Here is a 23,449-nt window from a genome sequence, read left to right on the forward strand (position 1 = left end):
CCTCCAGACTCCTTACACAATCATGGGTGACTAACTATATCCAGATGGCCCAGGGACTAAAAATGTGAGTGGATATTTCTCAGTTTGGGGATTTTCTGTGCGAAGCAATCATGTAAAGCCCTGGGGGAGGGGGGGGGGGGTGACCTCCTAGTCAAAACAAAGCAATACCTGGAAGAACAAGAAAAAGGAACAGTGCACATTTTTTTTTTCATCAAGATAAAAGTGGGAAAATAGTTTCATTGATGGGAATTCCTGGATGCTTCTAGAGCACCTTTCGTTCTCCTCGGTTTTTCTTCTTCTCACTTTGCATTGTTTTTCCTTATAGATTCAACTCATTTATAACCTTTTTGCTCAACAGTGTGAATACTATGTAGTTAGTATTGCAGACATCCCCTCCACTGGAACCCCCCCCCCCCCCCCCAATAGAACCCACCGCGGAGCCTAGAGAGCCTGCCGTCCGTAGTGCCTAAAAAACGCATGTTTCTCCCAATCAATCACAGTCACAGACAAGAAACCAGATCTTCCACAAGTACAGCAGCACCAGCAGCCACCAGGAAACTCTCGCTTCTCACGCAAGCTCTATCTGAGTAGGAGGGGCCAGCTCCCCTTCTGTTACTACCAAACACACCCAGACATGCACACACACACACACACACACACACACACTCGCACACATATGAACACACTCTCTCTCTCTCTCTCTCTCTCTCTCTCTCTCACACACACACACACACACACACACACACACACATTTACACACTTAGCCATATATGAACACATGTACACACCCACTCTCCCTGCCAGAGACAGAGGACAGTGCATGGAGTTGCAGCTGCACAAATAGACTGGATCTCTAGAAGAGACAGAAACTTGGGCACCGTCCGCAGTCACAGATTCCGCGGGGACGTTGATTATCAGGATTCCAAGATGAACTCGTTTTCAGCCAAAATACAGTCCAAGATGGAGCTGGCCAGGAGAATGAAAGATGAGGATAAACTGTACAGGTACAACGGAGTTCTTTACCCGGTCGTCATGAGCCCTGAGGAGAATCTGAAGGCACTGGAAGACCTGGACGCCCGTCCAGATGATATCATGTTAGTTGCTTATCCTAAATGTGGTGAGTTCTACGGTGAGGTTGAAGAGTTTAAGATAAAGCAAAGGAAAAAGTGTAAAAATGCATGCGGAAATATATGACTTAATTGCTCAATTTATTGCTTGATAAATGAATAATGATTAACGTTGGGGAAAATAGAATCAATGAGAGATATCCACGTGAGGCAAGTGAACTCTGGCCAATAGTAAACCGGTCTTTCGTTGTTTCCTGTCTTTTGTCATAGAATGAACCTATGGAATGAAACAGGTTTATGTATACTGTAAAACAGTATGCTGAGTTTGAACTTTAAAGATATGTTCATGTTACTGTATGTATAAACTTCCACAAGGCACTTTATGATGCATAGCGTACTAAATGCTGCCGAGGCTTTTATCTGAGCCTGACAGAGAGTGATTGTGCCGGCGCAGAGTTACAACCGCAACGGTGCTTGGTAGATGGAGGACAATATTATCTGAGCGCAAGAACCTGTGAACACTGTCATCTCATTGGATGTGTGGCTACGCACTAAAAGGCTGTACATGCTGCATGTACTGATATGCCCCAACCCTGATTAGTCGGTGTGTACATATGGTGAATGTGTATGTGTGTGGGTATACAGTATGTGTGTGTGGGTATGTGTGTGTGTGTGTGTGTGTGTGTGTGTGTGTGTGTGTGTGTGTGTGTGTGTGTGTGTGTGTGTGTGTGTGTGTATGTGTGTGTGGGATGTACTGTATGGGAGTTTTTAGGAATGTAATCCACACATGTGCTGAGGGTAGCCGCTCCTTCTGACACTTACTGGAGAGATGACAGATAAGAGGCAGAGGGGAATGTTGAATTAAATATACACCTCTCCTTACAGCAGCACACACAGTGGAGCGGGCCCCTCCACAAAGAGGCCCCAGCCGGGGGACATGCTACAGGGTGCCTGTAGGAAAGCTTGAACCTTAACACATTTTCTTCGCTCCACGATCAAAGCTATCCCATCAATCGACACTGAGGGACATGTGTTAGATTGCTTTGAATAAGGTCTACAGAATAGAGATACACAAGGATTTGTATATACAGTATATTTCTTTTTTACTTATGATATATTTTCTCTTTTGCATGTTCACTTGCTGGGAAAATCATTTGTTTTTCTTTGGTTTACATTTGATTGGTTCTTTTTCAGTGTTTGCCAGAATGTGTGCTTGGTCTTTCTAGAAAAGCTTGCTACAGATTCCAGTGTAGCAGTAGAATGTGCTTTGAATCATGCTTTGTTTCTAGTAAATAATGCACATCTCTCCCTCCTATTAACCTCTAGGGTTCAACTGGATGGTTGCTGTGCTACGGAAGATCCTCACAGCTGGAACTGGGCAGAAAGCAGAGTCAAGGATACCTCCACTTATTGAGTTCTATGGACCGGAAATGATTGAGGTTGTTTGGGTCAGAATTACACAAAAGATATTGTCTGGGGTATAGGAATAGAGAATAGAGAGAGCTTGAGGATGCCAGCTGTTTCCATCTAATTTGGAACTGTGCAGTTTATCAAAGCATTTTCACTGCATTATTACTGGGCTTACTGGGCCCGAGTGTAAGTATATACCTGTTGCATGATGTGGCTTTTTCCCCCTTTTAGTGAACCATTTAGTGAATGTTCAATCCAGAACACTAGAATATGCACACACCTTTACTTTCTCTCCGGAAGTACGGAGTTGTTGTCAGTGGACCAGCTGTCCATTTCTCCTGACTTTGGTCACCTGTGTTGGCTGTGCGTGTGCTGGCTGTAGATTAGAGGCCACGCTGTGTGGGGAGACTCTCAGGCGTCCATCATCTCTCCTGGAGCGTGTGCAGACAGCCAGCACTGAGCCCCCTGCCTCAAAGACATGTTTGCACCAAAAACATCAAAACACAGCTGTTTGCACACAGACGTGTGTGTGCTCCGTGGTGTGTGCTGTATACCAGAGAGTGCATGGTGTGTGAGAGACCCTTCTTGAATGTTTTTTTTTCTTCTCTTTTTTTTTTTTTTGCTGTTGTAGCCCCTTGCCCAGGCGCCGTCGCCGCGGTTTCTCGGAACCCATATGCACCCCGACAACATTCCAACGTCGTTCAGTGTGAATAAAACAAAGGTTGGTCATTTCTCCACACATGCACACACACACACACACATGCACACATATTCTGAAACAAACATACACACTCCTCTTTGCACCACTATGCTGAAATCTGCTTTGCCAGCTCTATGCTGTCAGGAAGTTCCCTATCTCATGTTCCTATCCTAAAAAGCATATCCACATACTTCCTCATTACGCACCAGCAGCAAAATGTCCATATTACATAAGAGGCCAAGCATTTCCTGTGGAGGAGCCTATATGTGCTCTATAGCACAGCCATGACATGGTTAATGTCAAATAAATGCATCAGACCCCCTGACCGAAATAGACACGCAGTGGAAGCAGCGACAACGGCATTATGGGATGCACATTCTCCAGCGAGATCAGAGCTACGGGCTAAAGGCCACGCATGTGGGAATTCCACGACCAGATACTACAGGAAAACAAAACAGACAGTCAGAACACGGCAGCACTGCAACATGAACAAGTCCACTGCAAAAACTGATATCTTGTGTTATAATCTTAATCTGTGTTTGACTCATAATAAGTCAAAATCTTCTAAAATGAAAACATAAGACAAGAAAATGGGGTCCTTGGATATGACCAATACATTTACTTGTTTGCTTGTTTTATATTTTGATTAATTCTAAGTCTAATACGTTTATGAGAAAGCTCACACTAGTATCATTATACTAAAAACAATACCGTCTATATTGTATATACTATTATAACAATTGTTTAGATATCAGTTTTTGAAGTGTCCAAGATGAGTGTTAAACTACTGTAGATAATCCAAACACCTCTAGTTGTCTGAGAGGGTGCATGTGTGTTGAGCCCATTTTTCTCTCTCTCTCTCTCTCTCTCTCTCTCTCTCTCTCTCTCTCTCTCTCTCTCTCTCTCTCTCTCTCTCTCTCTCTCTCTCTTCTGTGTTCTCTCTTTTCACAGATGCTGGTGATTTTCCGAAACCCCAAAGACACTGTAGTTTCATTTTATCATTTCTCCAACAAGAATCCTGTTCTGCCGTCTGCAGAGTCATGGGACCGTTTCTTCTCAGATTTTATGACTGGTGAAGGTAACCAGAAACCCTGCACCTAAAACAAAATTTGGTCTCAGAGTTCCTCTCTAGTTGACAAGCATAATAATAAACAAACTAAATATGCATATTTTGCAACAAAGTATGAACATAACTCCAATATAATGATATAGAGGGAATGCAAATTTGGAATTCACAATCCTGAAACTAAAAAGTTGCTGTAATCACCTACAGAAGGCTGCTCAGACAGACGTTGTTCGAGGTAATGAGGTTATACGCCATTAAAATGATTTTGGAAATGTTAATTTAAGATCAGGGCGCTCGTAAGGGTGCCTTTAAATAACTAACTACTGCACTATTCTTCTTGTCCTTTCATTCTGGATGTTCTTTGACTTTTGTATGTATTCCAGTTGTATAGATTATTAAGAAAATGAAAAAAGGTACCAAAAGTCTTTGCCATGACACAACAGCTGTTCTTATTCATCCTCAGTTCCATGGGGCTCATATTTTGATCATGCTTTGGCCTGGGAGAAGCGGCTGAATGATCCAAATGTCATGATTGTCACTTATGAAGAGTTGAAGCAGGTACCCTTGCAGTTGGAGTATAGCCTCAAGACATTGGCCGGGTTTCCCAAAATTGTTAAGAAGCTCTTAAGTGCTAAGAACTTCTTAGGAGCGTTGTAAGAATGTTCTAAGAACGCTCCTAAGAAGTTCTTAGGACTTAAGAGCTTCTTAACGATTTTGGGAAACCCGGCCATTGAATGTTGATATTATTTGGAATGCTATAAGTGATCTTCAAACCACGTCTGTCTCTATGCCAGGATCTGAGTGGAGGAGTTCGACGAGTCTCTGAATTCTTTGGCTTTAGCCTGGATGCTAACACCATTGACACAATAGCAGAGGAGAGCACGTTCAGAGCCATGAAGGAGAGTTCGAGAGATTCTCACGGACAGATGGGCAATGTTTTTTTCAGGAAAGGTCAGTCCACATCCATTCTGGTCACCCCCTCCTTTCACATGCAAGTTTCATGTCTAACTGACCATGTGATGTATACGTCTGAATGTACATAGGTCACTCGGCATTATGTGTGGTTCAGTTACTCATTTATAAGCTGTTGTTCTTTACCTCATGCACTTGCGTTGTTGTTTAACACATCTCTGTCGACCCTGTGTCCACACAGTTTGTATATAGTTTCCCTTTTTTATTTGTTACACAATATGTGTTGAAATACAACACAACTTGCATTGTTTTTGAACACATATCCGCGCAGATAAGGACAACACATTCATTTTAAGAGTGTTCTTCACATTGGCTTTACCTCATTAACTTAAATTGCTATTGTACAGCTGTCGCTCCTAATGCATGGCGTAGGCTCTGTAACTTATTTGTCAGGCAGGCCTTTTGCTGATAAAGACTATTTATTTGGTCCAGGTAACATATGAGTCCTGGTTTTACCTTTTCCAACCAAAGTCCATCTGCCATGCTCACTTTTGAGCAAGATAAAAACATGCTGAATAAGTCTTTCAATTCATTGTGTTCTCTTTGTTGTCTCGACACATGATTTCTCCAGATTTCCATCAGAGCATTGCATTTCCTCGGAGGCAGCTCTGCTGATTGCTTCATCTGAGTTTAAGCCCCCTTAAAGATTTTTTTCAACCTTAAAATAAGATTTCCAAAATCATTTTGATGGCACATAAACACCACTTTTGCCGCACTCTGAGCAGGCATTATCGCTTGTAAAATAGTCCTAGGAAGTTACTGTTCCTACTGAGTAGGAATACTGAATGGAATGGAAAAGGGCTGCTACAGGAATTCTGAGCTCTCCTTCTACACACTGCTGTCCTTCTATATGTGCATTCCCTCTGTATGTTTATAGTTGTTCCAAAGACTCTCATTTAGTTAATTTATTGTTGCACTATTCAACTGTGGGGGAGTCCCTGAGAGCATATACGTGTGTGTGTGTGTGTGTGTGTGTGTGTGTGTGTGTGAGAGAGAGAGAGAGAGAGAGAGAGAGAGAAAGAGAGAGAGATAGAGAGAGAGAGATTTAATAATGTGGAAGGATGATCTCCTGAAGTGATGCTTTAATAATCAAAACAGTTCTAAAGTTATCGTGCAACACACATGAGATGACCATAAGATGCAGCACTTCACATTATTTAGATAGCTGGCAAGTCACAGGTGTCCATGGCACATGTATAATTCAGGCCTCAAAGGGTTTAGAAGCTTATTCTATCTCAATCATGAAGAATGCAATTGATTTCTTCAGGCAATTATTTAAAATGATACAGTACAACTTGTACTGTAATTGATTTAATTTAATGGCCATGCGGTTTGTGATATTCTCTGCTACAGTAGCTGATCCAAATATTTTTTAGTAATAATTAGGATCAACCTTCCCAGCAGAATGTAGGCAAATAAAACCTCAAATAGTGACAACAAGTACATGTTTATAATGTCATGTGATTGTAGTGTCATTATAAACATCTGGGGTTAAATGATTTTGCCCACCAAGTTGCAGTTCTCATGGAAAACTTTTGATGGACAAACTTGGATGTTATCCAAGTCATACAGGTTAATGAGTTGCAGTCTACTTGTAAATAGCATGCAGTGACAGCCAGGATATTTAAGGGACACTTAGTCCCGTATCAGTCCATTCATGTAGACAAACAGGTATTTTATATTTTATTTCACATAGTATATGTTTATACAACAGTCTTGAACATATCACACTGACCAGAACAAACTTCCCTTTTCAGGAGAGGTTGGAGACTGGAAAAACCATTTCAGCCATGCCCAAAGTGAACAAATGGACACTGTATTTGAGAGCCATCTCGGTGGAACGAAACTGGGGGCCCAGCTAAATTATGAGGTGCATTGCAAATGGTAAACAATGAAGAGAGTGCCACTGAGCATCAGTACTACCACTCATCAACAACAACATCAACAACAACAACATCAACAACAACCCAGGGGAATGGTGATGGCATGGCAACGGCTCTATCAATAGGCCTACAGGAAAGTTAAGACACTGCGTTTGCCTTTGTGCCTGTAATATGAACAGCATCACAGCACTTGAATATTCATACTAGAGGCATTTCTTAAGATGTGACTTCAGAAGTGAACATATCTATGAGTAAGAACCAACCTATATATTTTTATTGTCCTGTTTTTTTTTGTTTCTGTTTTTTTTTACACAGAGAGTAGACGTTTGTTTTGTATCTTTATAACATGATTTGTACATTAAATAGACATAATCAATTGCACACATCCATGGTGAATCAGTCAGTCCCAGTCTCTGTGTCTTCAACTCACTGACTCAGTGAGCCATCTCCATGTTGGGCCAATCGTCCTACACTGACACCCGCTGGACTATTATACAAACTGCTGGATAACCAGCAAACAGGTCATGCTTTTCATGAGGGTTCAACTGAAAATAAGATGGTTAGATGTCTATAAAAGAGACATACAGCAAACACCGGTGATCTGAATTGGAGCTAAATTAATGGACATTGCCATATGGCACACTCAAGCCAGATCAGCCCAGTTTTGGGAATGTTACTGAGAGCGCATCACTTTATGATTTTCCACCAATCGACAATATTCACTGGTTCAACAAACTGGTGGATTACTGATTGGTTCAAGGGCCTGACAGCAAGGATACACTTTCATGAGCAATGTGACTACATCAAATGCGACTATAGAGGATTATATGTAGAAGTGTACGCCTGTACATAGAGTAGACTATAGGCTACTCTTTATGATGTGATCTGAATGATGTCATTATGCTTTCATGGCAAGACAACTCACTCATTCAGAGGGTCCCTTTTGGGTATCAATCTCCATCAAATAGAAAACAGGCATGTCTCATACAAACAAGCAGTGCATTGATGGTGGCATACAGTATACAGTATATCACAAAACAACCATTAGATGGTCAGAGGCCAACAGACAACACAATGGATGCCTACATGATCGCATCCAAAGACTCTCTATAAAGTAATCTATATGCCAGCCGTTCCCATTTGAGTTCCCAATCTCATATCCATATTGGAGCCATCTTCATAAGAATATCAACTACACCCAGATATGATATCGAGGGTTTGGCAGTTTGGATAGAACGAGAGCTGCCACCAAGCGATCAAGAGTTAAAAAAAAAACTGTGCCGAATGGCTGTATTGCAGGAGGGTGGCTGTATTTCTGGATGTTGGAGGGCCTATTCTAACTCATTGGTGAGTGATTGGAATTTTTAGTTCCAAAACTCCATAACCCAGAAACTAACATGGAAAAGTGATGGCATCTTTTTCCACGGTCTCTCGGTCTCGGGAGTGTCGCCTCTGTTTTCTCTACCGCTTTGGCCTCAATCTTAGAGTTTGGAGACACTCAACCTGGACGGCAAGAACAGGGACACGGCAAAACTAAAGCAATTCAACAGATAGCGTTAAGTATAAAAGCATATTCTACTTGGGTAGTTTGGAATGAACAAAGCACAAACACCTGAGATTTAACACCTAGTTTAATAATAGAAAAAAAGGAAGTGATGCGTTACAAATTAGAGTGAAAGTAAGGGAAAGACACCTAAAACTCACCAACCAGGGAACTGAAGTACAGGAAAATTAGGTTGTCGTATCAACCACTCATATGTAAGTACAGGTTATACAGTACACTATGTTGCCAAAAGTATTGGGTCACTTGCCTTGACTTGCATATGAGCTTAAGTGATCCCATTCTTAATCCGTAGAGTTTAATACGATGCTGGTCCACCCTTTGCAGCTATAACAGCTTCAAATGTTTGTTAAAAGAAAATCAAATTAAATTACTAACATACCAAGCAAGGTGCAGAGTCCCCCCGCCCCCCCCCCACCCCCGTCCCCCCTGGTCCTTGGTCTGAAAAGGTTTGAAAACACTGATTTAGCAAGCACAAGGGGCAAGAAATAAATAGTCTCTTTGCACAAATTCAGAGAGTCAAAATTACAGCTGTGTCTGGACTTTGGATCCTGAAAGCCGGGTAAACAGGCTCTTTGAAAGTAGTGTGAAATGTGTACAGATGTTCTGGCTCTTCCAATTCCTTCATGACTCCTGCAATTCTGTAAAAGGATAGAGTGCCAGCGGGCCAGTCCAGAAATACTCCAATCTTCCATGAGGGCAAGACAGAAATGGGCTCACTAATGTTATTGTGACGAACCTTACTCTTCTTTTCCTCATCGGACCAAAAGAAATTCCAGGAGTCACTGTTCTGCCCCAGCAGTACCCCTTTACCCGTTCCTTTTCTTACGATGGACCCGTACGCCACACCAACATGCACATCAGGGCCATCAGTTTTCACTACCTCCCAGTAATGCCGTTCTGTTAGGCCTTCTCTGCACAAAATTTGATTGTTCTGGTCAAACCTATTCGGATGATCAGGATATGATTCTTTCTTAGCTTGACCCTTTACCACCTTGGTTTTCACAAGAAGGTACCCATTTGCTGTTTCTGGATCGAACGTCAGATCAACATCATCTAAAAAGGGAAAAAAGGAACTAGGTTTAGCATTCATTTATAGAATTATATACTTATATTTATTATTAATAAATAAAAGTAAGAAAGTGTTAATGAAAGTACATTTGTGAAGCCATGGTTTTTCTCTGCACTCTCCTGCGTGGTCCATACTGAGAACAAAAATGCATAGATAATAGGTTACATACCCATAAAGGTAACACTTAAATATTCAACCCACATGCATGGAGAAAAGAGAAACAACAATGGTCCTCTGCAGGCGAGTTAATGCGCCACTATGGAGTTTGGCGCAAGTATAAATGTCTCTCATGCTCCTGAGACTTCCCATTGTTAAATGCAGTTTATCTACATCACATCACATCACATTACATTTGGCTGATGCTTTTTTAGCCAAAGTGACTAACAATATGGTAAACAGTTTAAGCTTTTCAAAGCAATTCTCACAACAATTGTAGGATAATTTAAAAAGGTAGAGTGCAATAGGATTAAGTGCATCAGTGAGTGCTGTTTTTAAACTATCAAGTGTCTGTTCCAGTCAGGTGGTAAGTCTAGGATCAGCAAGATCTTCGGGCTTGTAACCTGAGGGTTGCCGGTTCGATCCCCGACCAGTCCACGGCTGAAGTGCCATTGAGCAAGACACCTAACCCCTCACTGCTCCCCGAGCGCTGGTAGATTGGGAAGGCAGCTCACTGCTCTGGGTTGTGTGATTCACCTCACTGTGTGTTCACTGTGTGCTGTGTGTTCACTAATTCGTTTAAATTGGGTTAAATGCAGAGAACTGAATTTCCCTCAGTAATAAGTAATAGTATATTCTATTCTAGTATACTGTAGGCCATGGTTGGTTCGCACATGGCTATGGCTGTGCATAGTCTGTGTGCTATAACATGTATTCCAGGCACCTCTTTACCCATATAAGTTTGGTCTAGCATTCTCAAAGACAAACCAAGAGACTGAGTGAAGCCTGCTCCTACCATACAAATTACCTCTTTACCCATGACATTCCTTATGGAATACTCGCGGCTGTAGGCTAAAAGTTTAACATGGGCAACACAACATGGGCATGTGAGATCATAAAATACCGGTGGTATCAGTTCAAAAATCAGTTCCAATTCTACCACAAACCACTTACAGTACCCTACAGTACCCAATTTTTACATTTTGTTTTAAAAATATTTATCTTTATTATTTCACTACTTTTAAACTTAACTCTACTAAACTTATGTTAATTTAAAATGTGGGCTATACTGAATGGCAACATGTCAGGCTACTACTGTTTGATTTTGTCTTTATCCATGAATGAATTTTAGCAAAAATGTGGTGCCTGATGCCTGAACAGGCAGACCTGCTTGCTGATCCTGGCTTCTAGCTCGTCCATTTTGCTTCTCCAGACGTGCCATGCGGGCAAGTTAGAAAAAAAGACCGGTGAGGCTGAAATTCGTGCAAAGCTTAGAACGGCAAGTGTACCGAGCCCTTAACATCCCAGATAGCAAAACTGCACTGGGACGGAACTGGGCCACATGTACCACAACATTCGGCACGGATCTTTATAATGGACCTGATCCGGCGTCCAAACGCACATCGGTCCAAAATTGTTTTGGATCTGTTTGACGGATTTGCGGTAGATATGAACTTGCACTCGTCCAGGTCCGTCCCAGATAGCAAAACACACCTACCACGACATCCGGCATGGATCTGAATAGTGGACCTGATCCGGCATCCAAACGCACATCGGTCCAAAATTGTTTTGGATCCGTTTAACTGATCTGGTGGCAATAAGGGCTAAGACTGCTCCCAACAAACAAGATAACGTCCCGGCGATGATTCAGAGCATTTTAAAAAACGTATTTTGTCACTGCGACGGAAAATTCGAATTTCACCCAACTACCTGTTCACCGTTTGGCATTAGCGCGATGTCCAAGTCAATCTATCACGAAGTCTGTGGCTTTAGGATACTGTGTATGTGAGTGAGACAGCTGTCAACATTGTTAAGCAGTAATTGGTATGCAGTAATGATTTGCATTTCCGTCTAGTATATCATTTCACACATTTATTTATCTTACCTATGGAAGCGGCTTGGAGATTGATGATCACGTCCAGATGATTAATATTTGGTTAAGTTAGCTGGATATTTATACCCGGTTAGGTCTAATACTTTCACGACTACGGTGTATTTCCCCCCTAATAAATTACTAAGTCAATGGTCATATCTGGTAATGTTGTTGTTCAAAACATCAGTGGAGTAGGTTAGCCTATAAGCTAAAATGTCCCAACCACATTGTTTCAAACATAAAGACTGTATATATACAGTCTATGGTTTCAAAATTCAAAACTAATATTTGCAATGCATGCTGGGAAGCAAACAAAGCAAACAAACAAGCAAACAAAGTAGGCCTACACAAAATATAATTAAAGTTATCAGAGAATGTCTAGGTTATATTTTATAGCTAAACCATGAGGTTTATAAAGTCATAAAATTGTGATAAGCATCCTTAATTCTTCTGCAAAGTTTTTTATAGTGGTGACCAGTTGGGGATGTTGTGAATGTCTGCTTAAAGTCATATGTGATATGGGACCTGCATTGCAGATCCGTACCACACACAAGAAGTGGACCCGTACCACACATAAGAGGCGGAACCGCATTGCAGATCCGTACCACACACAATAGGGCTCGGGCACACGACTTGCATTCCAGGAATATTGCCGCCATGTTGGTAGCGCACTGAACGTGATGTCCATTCATTCAGATGCAGAAGACAAGAAGCAGAAATATAGTATTAGCTGTGCTGTGCCCGCAAAGTTTTCACGTCATGATCCCGAGCCCTATAAGCGGACCCGTACCACACATAAGAGGCGGAACTGTATTGCAGATCCGTACCACACACAGTAAGCGAACCCGTACAGGTCCGCTTCTTGTGTGTGGTACGGATCTGCAATATGGGTCCGCTTATTGTGTGTGGTACGGGTCTGCTTCTTGTGTGTGGCAGAGCCATAGAGAGAGCAGAGAGAGTTGCGACACGCTTTGATGTAGCCGCCACGCGATCAAAAGTTCCAAAAAACCTGCGCTGAATGGCTGAATTCCAGGAGGGTGGGATGTACTTCTAGATGCTGGAAGGTGTAATAAATTAGCTCATTAACTACTGACCAAGAGATTGGCTGTAAATAGTTCCAAAAGTCCCATAACGAGGAAATAGCCTGGAAAAAGCACTGCCATTTTTTCCTACGGAGGTCTATGGGAGTGTCGCCACTCTGTTTTATCTACCGCTCTGGTGTGTGGTATACGGATCTGCAATTCATGGGTTTCATCAGGTCCCTTTCCACAGGTGTATAAAATGAAGCACCTTGATTATCAATGCAGACTGCATGGTGATTGATACACCTGTGCAAAGGGACCTGATGAAACCCATGAATACGGGTCTGCCTCTTGTGTGTGGTACAGGTCTGCTTCTTGTGTGTGGTACGGATCTGCAATACGGGTCCTTTTATTGTGTGTGTGTGGCACGGGTCCTCTTATTCTGTGTTGTACGGATCTGCAATACGGGTCCGCCTCTTGTGTGTGGTACGGGTCCACTTCTTGTGTGTGGTACGGATCTGCAATATGGTTCCGTTTATTGTGTGTGACACGGGTCCGCTTATTCTGTGTTGTATGGATCTGCAATACGGGTCCGCTTATTGTGTGTGGGCCACACCTGGCCCACAGTCAGATACCGTAGGTCCGCTACATACGGATCTAAAGGCTTTCATGCGGATCCGGCCCAAAGGAAATTGCTATCTGGGATGCTAAGTGGTTTCTTTAAGTGATAGTCAGCACCGTCATGCTGTAAAAAGTTATCATTTTTCCTAGATATTCTAGTCATAACATCTACGTAGGTTATTGTACATAAAATTATCAACTAGAAAAACACTCAGAGAGCGCAGACCTCTGCCTGTATTGTTCTTCGTAGGTTGTCATACATTTGAACCTAAAATATTCAGTTTGCCACCACGTGGCCATACCATGCCATTACACCACTAAGCAAAACACATAAACGGCTCCGGAATCCCGACGGAATTACGGATCACTCCCAAAATGTAATCGTTTCTTCCTTGGGTCATGCCTGACATTCGCTGAAAAATGGATCAGCGAAATCCATCCATTACTTTTTGAGTTATCTTGCTAACAGACAGACAAACCTCTGTCATATGCTAAACGTTACTATGATCTGAACGTCTGTATTTTACAGCTTCTATGTAACGTGACAGTGCATTTAAACTTCACAACGAGTTTGGCGAATTAATATTCAAGTGTGATACGGTCAAAAACAATGGAACTACTTCATAGCCATGCGTATATCCAAAGTTAATGCACACCCTTATAGAACGCAGGACAATGGGGAACTCAACCGAGCAGTGGAATAATATATATTATACCACTGCTTGGTCAAATTTCCTATTGTGATGCGATGTTTGGAACGTGCATTATTTTTCTATATACCGCACGGCTATGAAGTAGTTCCCTACTTTTGGGCTTATTACACTTGAATATTAATTCGCCAATGTGAATGTAACGGTAAAAACAACAACGTTGTATCTAAGACAGCGGCAATATAAACGAAAGTGATAGTAGCAGTGGTATAAGCGGGATAATCAACTCCGCGCCCTGTGCGTTTATAGGAAAATAATGCACTTATCGAAGTGTAAAGTCCCCTCCGCCTGCGGCGTCGGGTCCTTATTACCACTTCGAACGTGCATTATTTTCCTATAAACGCACGGCGCGTCGTTGATTATCCCTTACTTAACTAATAAGGACATGGAAAGACCTGGTTACACTTTCAGGCACTCACTTTACAATCTCCAGAGTACAGCGTGGAAGGTTCTGTAACTGTAAAAGTAACCACTTTGTGGATCCTGGATTGTTGTAGCTGAGGTCCAGTTCTTTTAGATGTGACTGATCAATAAGAGTTATGCCAAGAGAACTGATGCTAGCATCGGAGATACAACAACCTGACAAGCTGCAACGAAGAACAAATGCACAGACTACAGTTAGTATTAAGTGTTAACTTCTATCGTCAATCCAGCACACATTCAATAAAGATGAAGTTTTCGGTATTGATACTTTATCTAGATTTTTGCTAATTTTTTTCTTTAACCAAAAACATTCTTATTTCATTACTATGTAGAAGATATCAGTTGTACTATACCTGAGGACACTCAGACGACTATGACGCAACCCAACACAGAGTGCATCCACATCAGATCTTTGAAAATCATTGTTGCTGAGGTCCAGATCCTTGAGTCTGGAGTGTGGACTCATGAGGACATCTCGAATTGCCACCACATCCTGGTAGTTCAGTCTGTTGTGACTGAGGTTCAGCTTCTCAATTTTGCAGTTTGGACTGCACAGACCTCGTGAGAGACACATCATTCCAGATTGTAAATTGTTATGGCTCAGGTCCAGTTCTTTCAAATGTGCATTTGGCATGCAAAGTGCTAAAGCCAATGTCGGAGAGAACTTTTTAGTGATGCCAATGCAGTTTAAGCTGTAAAAGCAAGGGAGACATTTATATTAGCAGCGAACATCTTTCATGTGGCATGTATATTTTTTTCATGCTTAAAATATTCACACTCACTGCACTCTTTGGAAGAATGGGATAGCTGGAGTGAGTCTGCGGAGGCAGTCCTCATCAGTTATTCTGTACAGCTTCAAGTCAAGTTCAGGCAGGTATTCCTCTGATGTGACTAACTGGTGCGCCAGAGCTGAGCACTGGAACGGACTGAGAGGCTTTTTTGCGAGACCGGTCTTGTGATGTTCCAGTTCCTCCAGAAAGGACTTGTCATGAAGCTCAACCAGACAATAGACGAGGTTCATGCACCTGTTTGGGCAAAGACCCTTTCTTCTCAGTGCTTTGATGTGTTTGACAATTTTGTTGAGGCAATCTTTGTTACTTCTCTGGTCAGGAAGAAAACCCTTTAAAAGATCTTTACTGGAGTCAAGTGAGATGCCACAAAGAAATCGTGTAAAAAGATCTAGATGTCCTTTGTCATTATTAATGGCCTTGTCAATAACCCCATTCAAAAAGTCAGACAAAATGCTGAACTTTCCATTCTTTGGTTTAAAGTATATCAGTGCATTATGGTTGTTGACTGAAAATTCATGAAAAGCATACAAAGCTGCAAGAAATTCCTGAAAACTTAAATGTATGAAGCAGTAAGACTTTTTGGTATACAGCCCGTGTTCCATTTTCAAAAGCTCTGCACAAAGACCTGGGAGTGTCAACGCATCACTGACGTCAATTTCACAGTTTTTAAAATCATTTTCATCAAAGTACATTTTCTGCTTCTCCAAGTACTGAAACGCTAGCTTTCCTAGTTTCAGGACAATACCTTGTGCTGATTGAACCAGTACATTTCTTTGATATTTTTTGTAGCTGAAACCTGTTAGAGTGAGGAGATAGTGGATGTACATTTCAGTAAGACTTTTAGGCATTACGTCACGTTTATCTCCACTTTGACTGCTTGTAAGTACACGAGCTGACATCCAGCAGAAAAGTGGCACATGGCACATGATATAGAGGCTTCTGGTGGCTTTGAGGTACGATATGATTTGTCTAGCCTCATTCTCATCCTGTACTTGCTTCCTGAAATACTTCATCTTCTGCTGCTCATTGAAACCTTGTATCTGTGTGACGTATCCATCGGTCAGTATCTCCTCTGGGAGTTGAGCAGCAGCTGCAGGGCGAGTGGTTATCCACAGACAGGCTGACGGCAGCAGCTTTCCTCTCATGAGACTTGTGAGAAGCACATCCAACGAAGCTGCTTTCTTCACATCAGTTACGATAGGGTTAGTGGCAGCCAGTGGAAAGTCACTTTCATCCAGACCATCAAAGATGAGCAAGAGCTTGCCGTCAAATATACTTGCACTATCCACTTTCTTAAGGTCAGGGTAGAAGAAACAGAAAAGTTCAAATAGACTGCAGACCCCATATTCTTGTGAGTATTTCTTCAAATCTCGGAAAAGAAACAAAAAAACAATGTCAAAGTCAATGTCATCTTTGTTTCTTCCTTCAGCCCAATCATGTAGATATTTCTTCACTGTGATGGTCTTCCCGATGCCAGCAATTCCCTTTGTCAACACATTTTTAGCACATTTCTTGCCTCCAACTCCAGGTTTGAATATTTCATGGTATTTTATCACAGTCCCTTCTGAGGTGTTTGACATGTGTGCTGTTTCAACTTGCCAAATCTCATGGTTGTTATTGACTTGCGAAAAATCTCTTCCTATTATATGAATCTCTGTGTAGAATTCATCAAGCTCTGCAGCTTCTGTCCTTTTCGTGCCTTCAAATACTCTGCGGTTCAGTGTAAAGGACTTGATGCCATCTATTACTGCTTGAAGACCTCCACTGGAGCATGTTCTGAATACTGTAAAAAAAAAAAAAAACACAAAAAAAAAAAAATTCAATATATTTTTAATCAGATATTATCATAAATGATTCACAATTACAATCATGTTTGTGTGGTATGGGTGTCTGCTCTCTGGAATTTTCTAGATTATATTTTGCACCCTAAAAGTCTCAAATTAAACTACTATCTCAGTTATGCTAATAGGATATTAATTGTTTCCTCTCATCATATTAATGAAAACAAATTTCAGAAAAAAGGTCTTAATTCTATATTTCAAAAGAAGCATTCAAGTAAATAAATAGGAAAACACTTCACCACCAGTGTAGCATTAACAAAGGGTGTTTACCTCCACCAAGGAGGTATATGTTTTCATCGGGGACTGGCGTCTGTCTGTCTGTCTGTTAGCAAGATAACTCAAAAAGTGATGGATGGATTTTGATGAATATTCAGGGAAGGTCGGACATGACCCAAGGAAGAAATGATTAAATTTTGGGAGTGATCTATAATTCCTTCGGGATTCCAGAGGCGTTTATGTATTTAGCTTAGTGGTGCAATGGCATGGTATGGCGTGGCATCTGAATAGTTTAGGTTCAAATGTATGACAACCTAAAAAGAACAATGCAGGCGGAGGTCTACGCTCTCTGAGTGCTTTTCTAGTTAATGCTACTATGGAATTATGTAAATTCCTCCTGAATTTTAGAGGGTGTATGTGTGGCTCAGTATACATATGTGATCACAAGTTATAAGAGCTCCTTGAAAGGTTAATGTAACACAACCAAGTCCTCACCACTTGTATTTACATGTATTTAAGTTTAGCTTTTTATGGGATATGGAACTTAATGATGAGAGATGCCAGCAGTGGAGTTACCAGGATGTCATCTTCAGGTGGGCATTTGGCTAATTTATTTTTAAAGTATAAAAATTGGGGGCAACAAAAAAGAAAATGTATACAGCAGCACAATCTTTTACTGCAGACCCTTTGGCAGACACACAGGGCCCATAGCCTAGCCTACTGTGCATACAGTATATAAACATGGATTATTTGTTAAACAAGGTGAATAAAATATAATTTTATTCTATCGGTAGTGCGTAGGTCAAATTCAAAGCATTTAAAGCCTTCAACATACAGTCCTTCAAAGTCAGATTCACCCTCAACAACACCCTCTTTTACAACAATGTACATATACCTTTGCATACATTCAACATACCCAGTTCTTTCATCAGCAGTGGTTCAAACTCTTGCAGCCTCTGGTATAGACGATACTTCTTTAGGTCCACTCCAGACACAGCTTCAAAAATGAGTCTCATTTTCATCTGTCTGGTGATGCCTGCTGCCATGACCTCACTATAGAGTTCGTCATGTAGCATGCCGTCGGAACGCAGTTTGTCAGCCAGGGGCATAACACTGGTGACCTTCTGAATGAGCTCTGCACGGTGCTCATTCACAAACTGAACACCTGGAGAAAAGAATAGATCGTCAAAGTTAGATAGATAGATAGATAGATAGATGGATACTTTATTGATCCCCAAGGGGAAATTCAAGAACAAGTTAATCGCCATCATTGTTGGATTTGGTGTTTATGGGAAGGGTAGTTTGAACTCTAAATCACTAAAGTTCGGTGGTTTGAACTACTGCCCCTGGGTAGTCGCACTTGTGTCGTTCCTTGGCAGTTCTGGTTGGTGATGCCGTCAGTGTCAGGAGCGCGTAACCAATAACCACAAGTGCCCAACCAAAAATCACAAAGCTGTTGTTTTTGTCGTTTTTACCACAGATATTTACCACAAATATTGATATATGGTCAGCTTACAGTTTTTTTCAATCGCTAACAAGCGTTTGTCCATTCATTTGACACATTTTCAAAACTCTAAACACAGACTCTCACCTACAAAACACAATTGGCCAAATGGATCATTTTCCTCTCAAAAGCACATTCCATGTTGTTACACCACATTTTGTTACATATACACTAACTCGTCATTTCTCTGCACACACTAACTTTACCAAAACACTGGAAACCTGACTCAAAATGAAGTTATTTTGTCAAAGAATGAAGCTTGTTTTCACTTCACAAGATACATGCAGTCAATCAGAGTACACTAGGTTTCAAAATACTGGCTACTGTTGACATTACAAAAACTGCATAGACTTTTATGTTTCAGTTATGTTACAGGTATTTGCATGCAAAACATGCAATCCAGCATTTGTACACTAGATTTCTTGGTTGGGAATTGTATGTCCAGATGAAATGTTCACATTCAAATGCATTCCAGTAAAAAGCAAATCTTTTTTTTTTTTTTTTACTGTTCACCAGGCCTAAATGAGGTGCAGTATAAATACTGTTTACAGTAGACTATGATAGAACAGAACAAGTTTTACAGCATTGCAGTGAACAAAATATCCATGAAACACAAGAGCATTCTGAACAAAAAACAACAGCAAAAAGCCCAGATAAAAAGGGGGTGAAAAAAAGCACAATATTACTGTGTCTAATCTCTGCACTTGCTCCTCTCAGTGCTCCTGCACCTCTCACTGCATCTCTCACTGGGCCTGGTCTTCTCTCACGGCCCCTTACTCTTACTCTTCCTCGTCCAGACATTACAGTATTGTCTTTTTCTGTTTCTGCTTCCAAAAACATCACCTCCTCTTTTTACTGTGGAAGTGTCAATGTCATAGAGAGAAATAACCCCTGCCACTGAGTCTAAGATAGACTGGAATCAGCTGTGGTTGGCCCAATTTACCCAACATGATTTCATCTGTGTGTCAATTATTCGATTGTTTGTTTATTATCAGCTGAGATATATTGCTTTTGAATTGATAACATTGCAGAAACAGAGGTTTTTATACTGTATCTAACATTTGGAATATTGTTTTAACTATTGTGGGATGTTGTGTGTTAACATTTGAAAATAATACAAAAACGATCCATTATTTTGTTGGGAAGTATAGTTTGTCTGTTAAGAAAATGTAAGCATTGTGAAAATGTATTCACTGACTGCATACTGTGTGAAAACAACATGAAATGTGTGAATGGTATGGCCACAAAAGACCGATGCTGTGCTAACTGTGTTTAGAGTTTTGAAAATGTGTCAACTGAATGGACAAACGCTTGTTAGCGATTGAAAAAAACTGTAAGTAAACTGTTTCAGGTGCTTGAAGTAGGCTTACGTTTTTCCTGACTGCAATGATAATGCCAGCATTAATCACTTTGCGTTTAAAATTAGAAAAAATGTTGATACAGACAGGTTGTGGCAGCGAATTTCTGGGGGGTGGGGTATTACATGTTGACACTGTTCCCACCAATGATATGTTTCCCTGCATCATCAACAACATTGTTTGAACTATGTTGTTCAAACGACGGAAGTGCCAAATTGCGACACAGGTGCGATGCTTTCTAGAAACAGGTGTAACAACGTAGTTGTTTGCAAGTTGCGTCGTACCATGGTGGTTCAGCAATGTCGTTACTTGAATTTCCCCTTGGGGATCAATAAAGTATCTATCTATCTATCTATCTTACTAACTAAACCTAGACCTTGACCTAGACCTAGACTCAGGACTCAATGACCAGGATAAAGGCTTTTAACTAAAAAGAGAGAGTGAGAATGCACATTAAATAGTTTGGAGCTCACAGAGTTCACAGGAGCTGTCCAACACTTACCTGACACCATATCTGATGCGATATCGGGCAGTACAGATGATCTCTTCTAGAAACCAGATGAAAGGTATGTTTAGCATACTAAAAGGGTGGGACAGGACTCGTCATGTTAGATCACATCATGAGGGTAAAGCTTTCAAAAAAAATGGTTTATATGGTTGAATAAGTTTTCCCTTCATGGTACTGACCAAAATATATTAGGTGTACACCTATTTTCACCTCAATCCATAAAATCTCATCCATTTGTGTGAAATTCACTAAAGAGGCTCTAGCAATCTTGCTACAGTATGTAGAAATGTAGAAATCTTCAGCTGTGAGCTTGTACAGTCCATTACACATTTATGTCATGTGCTGACTTAGACAAACAAAATAAAACAGGTTTGGTTCGGTATACTCTCACACCGACTTCTCTGCTGGCTGGCCCATGGACTAATTTAATTGGTCATTAAATGCAATCTTTCTGTTTCACTCCATCACTTAACTTTTTGCGGAGTTCGAGACTATTGCTTGCTAGTCTTCTCAAGCCATGATGCAAGGATGTGATGTTCAAATAAATCAAACGGTTTTTGTTTACTTATTTCACATGGGAAAGCTACAGGCTACATATTTTCACAAGCTAACAACGTACGGATGTCTTAAAGCTTAATCATATCAAATCAAATTGCAAAACATATTTCATATATTTCTATTTTCAAACAAAGCCACGAAGTCAAGAGAGTGGCTGATGGTACGACTTACCATACTCACCATCCTCACCCTGCAACAACTTCTTTGCAAAACGAACTTTTTCTTCTCCTTTTAATCCTTGCTTTCTAATGGTTTTGTAAAGATTAGAAATTGTAGACAATCAAGACAATCAACTTTATTCTCGATCAATGTAAGCTAATTAATTTAGCAGTGTTGGACACGAACTTCCTGATCAGAAAGCAAAGGATGCCTCAGCAAAGACAACCCAACGCAAATCTAGCGGTAGCGAGCACTTCGAACGATAGGCCCATTCGACTTGATACAGATCTGCGCAGATCTGATTTAATGCTTCGTGAGCTTGAGATTTTTACCGGGAGGAGCAGCTTGTCCCGAGCAGTCCTGCTGCAGTTTGCCTGCAGGTGACTCGTGGGATATCATTTTGTGTGCAATAAACAGTAACTTTAATTATTAGCCTACTCATTACAATGATGAGCATGTGACTGATTAAATAAATCGCTATAGCCTATTAAATAAATCACTAGGCCTGCATTGTAGCACATAGGCCTACATTCAAGATCAAGTGTTTTCCATATATGTGTCTATCTATTTAGCCAACAGCATAACATGGCAGAATATCCAAACGTTTTCCGTGGGCTCCCGGAAATCACAAATAGGTATTTTCTGTTCATTTTCGCACCTGTTGTAACAGGTGCCAGACAAATGTGTCAGAGAGAGAAGGGGATGGTCTGCACACTGTAGGCCTATATGCTCCAAGAAATAGCCTACGACGTCATTTATTCTTCAAAGGCAATGTTATAGAGCAGTATGCAGACCACCCCCTTCTCACATCAGCATCGTCCAAACCCCTTTGCATCTCCATCATCAATATACACATTTTTTTTCAGATACAATCTATCATTTCTCACAAGTGTATGTGACATGAATGTTTAGAAATGAATCTCCAATAGAGCAGGACCTTCTGATGAAAATAGGGAGTAGGGAGTGACTGGTAGTTTCAAGACACCATTCATTACATCAACATCTTTGCATCTGTCCCCCTCTTCATAGTTTGAATCCATTTTCCTTAAGTAATAACCTTTGTTTCTGACCTTAAAGCTATACTATAGCTTTGATCATTTTGTGTTTTTAAATTGACTGACACAAGGGCTCTTGAGACATCGTAGCATCGAAGCATGTTGTTTGACATGAACCAGATGAAAGGTGAATGAAGCTTCACATGTAAGTCTGTGACTAGATTTGACAAAAGCTCCATATGGAGCTTCTCTTTGAAGGGCTGGAAACACATTTCAGAGCCTCTGTGTCCACCGTAACATTACTACAACTACTTCCTTGCTCTGTCATATGTTTCCATGTCGGGTTGCTGTCTATTTGACTGCTGGTCTTGTCTTGTTTCCTGAACATTTTAGTTAGGCTACATGTGTTTTGATAAAGAAATGTCACAACCGACAAGGTTTATTTAAAAACACGCAACGTTTCAACCCACCAGGGTCTTCTTCAGGCACCGCTACAGTTGATGTGCCCTGCACCTGGCCCCATTGAGGTGGGATGTGCATGCACCTACTTGACCTACATTCTGTGTTTTGCCATGCATTCGATAGAGCGACACACAGACCCAGCAGGCAAGTTGTTCGACTTTGGGGACGTCAGGACGTCAGGTTCATCCAGGGGGGGTGAGCAACCAAGGACGAGTGGACCACTGAGGATGACTGGTCAATTGGGGAAGAGCGGCATCTGAGGATGAGTGTACCAGTACCACCAAGGAGGAGGATGTTTGTGCCCCAGCTGTGGCCCACCTGCGTGGAGCATCTGCATCGGACACTGGTGGTGACTCAGGTTTGATTTCTGCCCCGTGGTCTTATCTGGATCCCACCATTCACTTCCCGTCACTCTCCACGGTCCTATCATTAAAGGCATGATATAGGCCTATATATATATATTCCGTAGAATAATATAAAATCTTCCGTAGGCTTACGGAAGATTTCGAAGCTGCCGAGGC

The 23,449-nt window shown here is 41.2% G+C and overlaps 2 protein-coding genes across 2 annotated transcripts; one reads left to right on the forward strand and one right to left on the reverse strand.

Annotated features, from left to right (window-relative positions):
* Nucleotides 1-772: 772 nt before the first annotated feature.
* LOC134064000 (sulfotransferase 6B1-like) lies at nt 773-7,479 on the forward strand. Its single transcript, XM_062519773.1, has 7 exons — nt 773-1,117; nt 2,394-2,506; nt 3,109-3,198; nt 4,129-4,255; nt 4,707-4,801; nt 5,038-5,194; nt 6,973-7,479. Exons 1-7 carry the CDS (start codon nt 928-930, stop codon nt 7,101-7,103), a joined length of 903 nt encoding a protein of 300 aa, XP_062375757.1. The 5' UTR covers nt 773-927; the 3' UTR covers nt 7,104-7,479.
* A 1,691-nt stretch (nt 7,480-9,170) lies between these two features.
* Nucleotides 9,171-21,560, reverse strand: LOC134064399 (protein NLRC3-like). The gene is made up of 7 exons (XM_062520318.1): nt 21,484-21,560; nt 20,749-20,794; nt 18,301-18,549; nt 15,319-17,110; nt 14,890-15,228; nt 9,818-9,864; nt 9,171-9,715 (listed from the first exon to the last, which is right to left on the reverse strand). The coding sequence occupies exons 1-7, from the start codon at nt 21,493-21,495 to the stop codon at nt 9,171-9,173; spliced, it is 3,030 nt and encodes a 1,009-aa protein (XP_062376302.1). The 5' UTR covers nt 21,496-21,560.
* Nucleotides 21,561-23,449: the final 1,889 nt, after the last annotated feature.

This window comes from Sardina pilchardus, chromosome 18 (assembly GCF_963854185.1).
Source record: "Sardina pilchardus chromosome 18, fSarPil1.1, whole genome shotgun sequence".
Classification (NCBI taxonomy): Eukaryota; Metazoa; Chordata; class Actinopteri; order Clupeiformes; family Clupeidae; genus Sardina; species Sardina pilchardus.